The 9,309-nt window shown below is 22.4% G+C and overlaps 3 protein-coding genes across 4 annotated transcripts; 2 read left to right on the top strand and 1 right to left on the bottom strand.

The window, feature by feature from the left end:
* The first annotated feature begins 579 nt into the window (after nucleotides 1–579).
* LOC102680871 lies at nucleotides 580–3,263 on the top strand. Its single transcript, XM_006624310.2, has 3 exons — nucleotides 580–900; nucleotides 1,055–2,757; nucleotides 3,085–3,263. Exons 1-3 carry the CDS (start codon nucleotides 789–791, stop codon nucleotides 3,178–3,180), a joined length of 1,911 nt encoding a protein of 636 aa, XP_006624373.1. The 5' UTR covers nucleotides 580–788; the 3' UTR covers nucleotides 3,181–3,263.
* A 308-nt stretch (nucleotides 3,264–3,571) lies between these two features.
* LOC102680635 (GPI ethanolamine phosphate transferase 3) lies at nucleotides 3,572–7,804 on the bottom strand. 2 transcript variants are annotated; one of them, XM_006624309.2, is made up of 5 exons: nucleotides 7,611–7,804; nucleotides 4,998–7,526; nucleotides 4,753–4,923; nucleotides 4,424–4,644; nucleotides 3,572–4,139 (listed from the first exon to the last, which is right to left on the bottom strand). In XM_006624309.2, exons 2-5 carry the CDS (start codon nucleotides 7,510–7,512, stop codon nucleotides 3,945–3,947), a joined length of 3,102 nt encoding a protein of 1,033 aa, XP_006624372.1. In that variant the 5' UTR covers nucleotides 7,513–7,526; nucleotides 7,611–7,804; the 3' UTR covers nucleotides 3,572–3,944. The 2 variants fall into 2 exon arrangements, with proteins under 2 accessions (XP_006624372.1, XP_006624371.1); XM_006624308.2 differs by lacking the exon at nucleotides 7,611–7,804 and having other exon boundaries at nucleotides 4,998–7,604.
* A 336-nt stretch (nucleotides 7,805–8,140) lies between these two features.
* LOC102681781 (thioredoxin domain-containing protein 12-like) lies at nucleotides 8,141–8,928 on the top strand. The gene is made up of 2 exons (XM_006624317.1): nucleotides 8,141–8,409; nucleotides 8,604–8,928. The coding sequence occupies exons 1-2, from the start codon at nucleotides 8,141–8,143 to the stop codon at nucleotides 8,926–8,928; spliced, it is 594 nt and encodes a 197-aa protein (XP_006624380.1).
* Nucleotides 8,929–9,309: the final 381 nt, after the last annotated feature.

Raw genomic sequence — 9,309 nt, 5'->3', positions numbered from 1 at the left:
AATATATAATATATAAAATATATTTATTATTATTCAAATATAATATTTTAAATAAAAAAAAAATATTTCTCTCTACTTACTATCAGAAGAACCTTTTATTTCCATTTCAATATAAATGTTTTTCTATAAAGTGACAGCTTTCTTTGATATTAATACAATTAATTGGTAATTACTAAATAATGAAAACAGCTGCTTTGATATATTATTGTCAACAAATGAATAACATGTTTCTCGCAAGTTCGTTTACAAGTCGATTGAAATCGGATTATAATTTAGAAAGAAAAGTCAATCTGTTTTTATATTCAATAAATAAAAAATAATAAAATAATTATTTTGTTTAATATATAAATAATTAAAAAAAAAGAAAATTCATTATAATAAAGTCAATAAAATTAATAAATGTAAATTAAAGTTAAAATAAATTTTTATATTTTATATTATTTTATTTTCTATTTAATTATTTTTTTATATGAATTTTATTTGAATTTATTCTTTTTTTTTTCAATAAATTTAAATATCTCTTTCATAAAAATATTTAACTATTTAAATACAATGATTAAATATGATAAAAAAATAGTAACACAAGTAAAAAGGAAATTATTTTACAAAATAGTATGAAAGAATTGTATTGGTATGAAACACAAATGTATGTTCTGTATGTTATGGATTATTTTATAATGAGAATATTAATTCTATGTTAATAATCTTAAGAGCTTTGCAAGTATTATTATCTGACTATTGCTATAAAAGCGATAACTGAATATAGTTAAATAATAAATTGGTACAAAATGATTTTGTCAAAAGATCTAATATTTCTTTCTTCTTTGATATTTTTAAAAGTTAGTGCAGCTTTTAAAATTCCTACAGGATCACCATGGATAAACATAGCTCCAAAATCTGGTAATATATAATATAAATTATTTAATTTTAAAAATAATTTTAATAAAATCATTTTAAAATTATAATTTCTTAAATTACATTAGATTGAAATTGTAATATTTTATATTATTTTATTTATAATTTATATTATTTTCATATGAAAATATGTTTCTAGTTTATACAAGAGCTCTTGGACCAATATCAGAAATGGATACTATAACAGTACCTTATATATCAAAGTTTCCTTTTTTTCCAAAATTTGTTGATCCTAAAATGATGATTTCAAAGAAGACAGATTTACTGACCAATTTATTTGGTAACTTAGGATCTGCTTATCCTATGAGTTTTAAATCATTTATACCATATACTATAAGTGGATCATCTATATATAATACAGTTGATGAACCACAATTATTAGGTAAAAATAATGTAGATGATGATACTTATTCATATAAACGTGGAATTTTTAATCCTTTTAGTTTTAAATCTTTTGATCCTATGAATTCTAAGTTTGAATCTACATCTCAATTTTCAAACTTAAATACTCTACCTGACTACAGTATGAAGAATGATTTTTCACATAAAAAAAGAAGTGTAGATAAGTCTTCTGTATCAAATCTTAAATCAATTATGAACAATAATAAATCAGAAACAAAAGATTTGGGATTTTCATCTCTTTATCCCACTCTTGCTCCAATTTTTGAAGAACCAGAAGAATATATAAACACAAAAAAGATACAAAGTACAACAGTACCAAAACAATATTTATCAGGAATGTTTGAACCATATGATTTAATTGGAACATTTGATCCTATGGTAGATCCATCTATGTTTATAATAAAAAAATCTGCTTTCTTAGATAATTTGTTTAAAAATATTGCTATTACTACACCACTAACTTCAACTGAAACTCCAACAACAAAAAATACCATTGTACCTTCAGATTTTTGGCTACCATCAGGAATTCCAAATCCAATAGTGTATAATGAAAAAGTAATAAAATTTCTAAATAGGTTGTTTGAAAATTTAAAACTAAATAAAACTATGACATTTAATGATGACAATATGAATGTTGACAAAAATGTGGCAAGATCTATTGTATCTGATGAAAATAATACACAAGTAAAAATAACAAGATCTGTTGAAGATTTGTCATCGATTAATGCAGCTAAAGATTCTATTGTTAATAACATATTATCTGAATTGAGTGATTTAAAAAGTAATATGATAACAACAATGAATGATTTAATTTCTTATGAAAAATCTATAACATCATTGTCACCAACGAAATCCTCCAAATCATTTGATCCTAGTTCATGGTCAAAATCATTAGTTAATGGAGTATTTCCTTTTCAGCAAAAAATGGCTATTTTGAGTCAAGTATTTGATATGCTAACAAATTTACAAAAAAATATTACTTTAGAAATTCAAAATGTAATAAAAACTAAAATCATATCTCCTGAAAGATTTTTTAATGCTAATTATCCAATAATTAATGATGTTTTTTCTAATGATATGCCTATTAATATGAGTTTATTGGATGCTATTAAATATAAATTAGATACATTAAATTATGGCATGCCTGTTTCATATATTCCAAGTTTTGATAAATTTGGATCAAAAATGATTCGAACATTGTTAGAAAATCCACCATTTTGGATTTCTTATCCTAAAAATATAGCAAATATAAAACAAGAAGTTAAAAGTGATATTGAATCTTTAATGAACAAAGAAAATAATTTCAATCAAAAACAAACACGTTCAGTTAAAATGCAAATACATCAAGGATATCAAAGTTTGCCAATTGGTTCTATAGAATCAGTACAAACAGATAGAAAATCTGTATCTGAACATCAAGGCGAAGAAATTAAATTATTTGTAAGTACTTAAATAGAAATAGTTAAAAAATTTAATTAAAAATCTAATATATTTTAAATCTATATTTTATACACTGTATATAATGAAATATATAACTATAATAATTAATAACAATTTGTGATATTAAAAAATATTATAAATATGTTTGTATCATTGTAAAATAAATAATAATAAAATATTTTATACATATATATGATTTGATTTGTTTTCAGATACAAATATCTGTATTATCTAATATGCAAATGCAGAATTTTCAAAATAATAATTACAAATATTAAGTACGTATAATTTATATACTATGAATATAACATGTTTATCTGTTTGTAGGATATTAACAATTATGAGGACATAAATAAATGGGCCAATTGGATGAAATATCTGAAAAATAAATATCGAGGACATCAGCATCACAATCATCATTAATTGATCTAGTAGAAATATTTCTATCATCTGTTACAATTACAATCTTTTTTTTTTAATAAATCATTTTTTTCACATAATTACTATATATAGTTATATATAATTAGTATACACTATAATTACTATATACTGTGTATATTTGATATCTTTTAATAAAGTATATTTTGCAAAGTATATGCTGAACCATCTATTTAAAAAAAAGTTATTTATTTGAAAAGTTTTACTATTTTATTTTTAAAAAAAGCTTTCTTGAAAACATATTTTTTATTAGATTTTATATTATTGTTTATAATATATATTATATGTATATAATATGAAATAATGTATAACATGGCAACAATTAAATAATTATCAACGCACATGGACGCAATCCTGCATCAAGTGCATTGCTTTGTTTCTCTAATTAGCAATGCATTGTAAGCAGGATAGTGTTAGTGTGTTAGGAAACATCAATATTAATGATTGATTTTTGAATAAATGGAAGATATTTTGTTCTTATGTTCAATTTAATTTTTGTATTAACTACATTTTTATCTATTTTTTATATAAAATTATAAAAATGATAGTACTGGTAAATTGATTGTTTAAATTGATTGTATTAAATTGAATGTTTAATTTATTTTTCTTTAATAAAAATTTGTTTGAAATTAGAAAAAATGAATTATTGCACATATTTTTCTTGTTTTATCTTATTTTAATTTTTGATATTTTATGTTTATATTGATATTTTATGTTTATATATTATATCAAAAAATTTTATCTTTTTATCATCTGCCTTTTGTCATTCTAGATATAAGATGTTCCATTTGTTGCTCGATTCTGAACACCATATAGAAAGATGCTAGTACACTGCTTAAGGTTACCAATAATCCCAAACCTTCAAATATTAATTTTGGTGCAAAGATCTTCCAAACCATTAAATGTCGACAATGAATCGTTGTAGCAAGCATGCTGCTGAATGTCTATAATATGTAATTTTTTTTTACATATAGTTTTAGAAATTTAATTAATAATAAAATTATATAATATATATATATATATTTATACATATATTATATTATATTATATATATAAGTTTATTATTATTTAAAAATAGTTTTTAAATTTCAAATTATTTTTTTTATAGTATTTATAATATTTATATTTTATTATATATATATAAATATATATATTTAATTTTATAATATTCTTATAATATTAATTTTTATAATATTAATAAATTTAAAATATCAAAAATATTACTTACTCTGATTGCATGAAGAAGTATATATTTTCCTGCAACCGAAAAAATAGCAGCATGAAACACAGAATCTTGTTCAAATAAGAGTAATTCTCCTCTTTTCATATCATTTTCCGAAAATTTTGCTTTAGCTAAGTTTGGAAATACAAGATAGAAAGTAAATGGTACAATAACTAATAATGGCAATGTTGCACCTAATATAATATATGATCCAAATGTATTTATTCCTGTAATATTATTTATTTATAGTTAGTATACAGGTTCTATAACATAAAATATAGTAACTTATATTGAAATTCTTGTAATATTCAAATAATTAAACAAAAATGTTATACCTATCAAAATTGCTGCAAATAAAGTTCCATAGAAATGTCCACCTGTTCCAACAAAAGCAGCATCCCAATGAATAGTGGGAAAAGTTGGTTGATGTCCAGTTCCATAAAAGAAATATTCTGCTATTAAAAACCAACACAATAGTATAGGAGTAGGCACTTCTACAAGTTCAGCTGTTTTTAAAATTATAATGTTAGGAATATAATATATAAATTAAATTATTTATTGTATATATCAAAATACTTACATATATTATTAGCATTTCTATGTCTTTCTATTGCCAATAAGCCCAAAACAGAGACACAACATATAAACATTAAAAAGGTACTAGGTGATAATATATCTCCTAATAATAAAGAATATAACAACATAAGAAATACACTTAATGAGACAAATGTGGCACTATACGCAGTACTCAAACCATAAACAATTGGTGTTTGATTTATTTCTACATTTTTGCAATAAATTGATTCCTTTATTTTCTTAAATAATCGTGGTACTATATTTTCATCATGATATATATTAATTGATTCCTTTTTGTTTGGTAGTAAAAATATACTGAGTGGACGATAATACAGTACAAAAATTGCAAACAGACTCAATGCATATACTATGTTAGGCAACATATTTATTTGCCAAGATAATGTAAATTTTATTTTAAGAAATTTTGGTAATCTTTGAAGAATCCAAAAACAACCTATACAAATACCAATTATAACAGGACAATATTGTCCTATCAAAACACTGGGAGAGAAACCAGAAAGATTTCCACAATTTTTTAACCATAATCTTATTATTGTAATATATAATGCAAGTATAATTAAGGTAACAACAAGTAAATTGTCTGATGTTATAGAACCTGTTTTGCCAGTTACAAATGTAGAACATATATATTGTTGTTCTTCTCTGCAACGCCAATAATAATAAGATAATCGTATAGAAATACATGCTATTAAACCAGTAACTATTACAATTGTTTTCAAATTTGATTTTGTCTGTGATTTTAAAAATGGCTTTGTTTTTCTTTCTATATTTTCATTCATTTCTTTTTTTTTTAAATTAAACACAAAAAGCCAAAAAAGTGTAACAACTAAAAAAGATAACATACTGCCTTCCTCAATAATATAGCTATTAGAAAATAAATTACATATCGTTAAAAGAAATATTATTCTTGTAACATACATCATTTTTTTTATTTTTTGATAATCATATAATTTTAATGAAATTACATCCCAATTTTTAATAATTAATATTGCTAATAATATTACAGATATTATACTAGTCATAAATAAAATAGTATTTTTTAATTCTTCTAAAATACCAAAAAAAAATAAAAAACAAATTATTAATGCAATAATTAAATTTACTAAAATAGAATATTGTAAAAATGATGACTGAAATATCTTAGACATACGATTTTCTGGAATGCTAATAATGAGGTAAAAAAAAAACAAAGTACAAAACATTAAAAATAAACCTTTTGACATTAAACTAAAATCAAATTGAACCCAAACTTCAGAACATGTATTTTTAAGAAGTTTGAAGTAATTTTGACTATTCATAATAAAAGATTCAAATTCCTCAATAGTAGTTATGCTCTTAATCTGATTGAATAGATAATTATACATATGCTCCAAATTTTGAAGCTGTTCATTAGAAAATAGATAATTATCTGCAGAATATACATTTATATATTTTTTTGTCTGTGCAATATTTCTCCACAATGAATGTAATAAATACCATAAATCATCTTCTAATTTTCCATTTTTTGCTGAACTAGGTATTGAATTAATTATAATAGATCCTAAATTTGAAAATGGTATAGGTATTCCAAGAATTGATGCCAATGTAGGAACAAGATCAATTTGGTTTACAATATTATTAGATAGATCATATTTTAGAAGAGGAATCATAGAATAAACAAACATGGCAGCTTCAATTTCATTGTTACTATCACCACCATGATCACCACTTTCAGTCATTCCATGATCACCAACAACAAAAAGTACTGTATCTTCTTCTAAAGATTTAATGATTTCTTTTATAAGAGTATTTGTATCATTTAATTTTCTACTCATTTCAGGATGATTAGCACCATGTTTATGTCCACAATGATCAATTCCAAGAACATGAGCTATAAGAAGAGACCAATCTTTCTTCTTCATTTCAAAAAATATACGATATCTAACATCTTTATCAACACTATCCAGATCCCAAACATTGAAGGATGGTGATGGAAACTGACGTTTAAATTTACCAGGAAATAAATTAGTCCAAGTATCATCACCCATAAAAACAATGCCTTTAGCAATGTTTTGATCAACAATATTATCTTCATTAATGCTTTCAGAAGCAAAGTTAGATCCAATATCAATAAAGGTAGGTAATGTACCTGTGGTAAGACCTTTTAATCGTTGCATAGTTGTTGTTGGAGGATCTGCTATGAACTTATACAAACGTGAATTCATTGGTTGATTTTGTAATAATTCATGAATTATTGGTAACTTATTGTGATAATAAGATGAAGTGTAAGTATTATCATCATACCAATATGCAAAATCATATTTTAAGGCATCTATGATTAATAATACAACACGTGATTTTCGGTTAAGGCATGTAATTGCGGCAGTTTCGGGTTTTTGAAGAAGTTCTTGGATATTGCATTCAGAATGTGTACAATATTTACATTCCGCACGTTCTGGTCTGACAATACGATTCAACAAAAAGCCACTCGTAAAAATTAATAAACTGGCTGCCATCATATATGAAATCCATCCTTGAAATATTAAATAATTCCATAGTTTACTCATTTTTCTATAATTTATTTTTTTGCGTTATAGAACAATTCCATAATCTTAACCTATTTTTTGATGTAAAATTATTCTTCACCATTGTTACATTATTATAAAAATAATGTGAATATTTGTTTTGAATAAAATATAAGACAAAAACAGTAGAAGTATAAGATAAGATAGATAATCAATAATTCATATTTTTAGAAAAAATACTAAATTATATTATAAGATATATAAAAAACTGTGTTCAATCATATGGCGCTAAATTTTAAACACGCTATAGTGTCGCCAAAACGGCATGATTTATAAACACTTTGAAAATGTATTTTTACGTAATGCTAGTAAAACAGTATTATATCGACATATAATAAAATTGATGTTTCAATTTTTGTACTGAATTACATTTATATAAGAAAATAAAATAATATTTAATTGATCATGAATTTCTTTTTTTCTTTATCATTTATCTAAAAAATATTCTATATTATTCTAAAATAAATAATATAACGATATATCGAAATCTTCTAATTGAAGATATTTAAAATCGATTATTATTTGCATTGTAACAAAATTGTGAAAAATTTTCGTTAAAAATATGAATCATCGCATCAAATACCTCAGTATTTTAAACTTAATCAATTTAGCAAATCATGTAGGAAATAAATTTGTTAATAATGGAGATTCAAATTATGAAGCTGATTTTGAACGATTGTTCAAATGGAAATCTCTTAAATGTGGTTTCCAAGAGGTTAAGATTGTCCAGAAACCAATATTTTTATTTATCTATAAAGTACAATGTCCTTCTTGTCAAAAATTAAAACAGAAATTTTCGAAATCTATACATTTGATGGATCTTAGCAATCGGTATGTATTATTATAAGAATGAATTAAAATTTATAAGTTTATAATTATTAGAGGATACTATAATAATGTTTAATATTTTCATTTAATCAATAATATTTCATCTATAAATAATATATAATAATTCGAGATCAATAAACATAAAAATAATTGTAATTTCTTATTAATTATTTAACAATTTTATTACTGGATTATAGTTTTATAATGATAAAAGCGGATGTGGAAAATGATAAAATTTTAAATCAAAAACAATTTAAGCCAGATGGCGGATATGTACCTAGAATATTATTCTTTACATCTGATGGCGACTTCATTCAGGAAGCTTATAATAAATGTGCAGATGCGGACAAACAATATAAGTTTTTTTATAAAAATCCTTCACAAATTATATGTACTATGCTGCTTGTTTTGAACAATTATTCCAAAGAACCATTACCAATACTATTTCAGTATGAACAATTATTAAATTTAGAAAACTGTGATATGGAAGATGACATTATTATTCCAACCTTAATACATTGATAGTGATTGAAATATAAAAAACAATAATTTATCAGTTTTATAAAAATAACTTATTAATATTAAATATTAATAAATATTAAATAATTTTTTTTTATATTTAAAAAATTTTACAATTTGAAGAAATAACATACAATTTTCTTAAAGAAAAAAAATGAATTAATAGCAAAAAAATGTTTATCTAGTAAAAACATCAATACTACTAAAGAAATTTTTTTTATAGGAAAAACATTTTTTTTATAAGAAAAAGTAAACAATATTAAATATTAACATATTCATTTTATGCAATTTCTAAATAAATAAATATATTTAATAAATAAATTTAAATTCTTTTTACATAATTATTATTTACAAATAATTAATTTAATTGAAATAAACTAATGA

This window comes from Apis dorsata, unplaced genomic scaffold (genome assembly GCF_000469605.1).
Source record: "Apis dorsata unplaced genomic scaffold, Apis dorsata 1.3 scaffold_1026, whole genome shotgun sequence".
NCBI lineage: Eukaryota > Metazoa > Arthropoda > Insecta > Hymenoptera > Apidae > Apis > Apis dorsata.
Note: the sequence above shows the minus strand (reverse complement) of the source record. Positions and strands in the feature narration are given on the sequence as shown.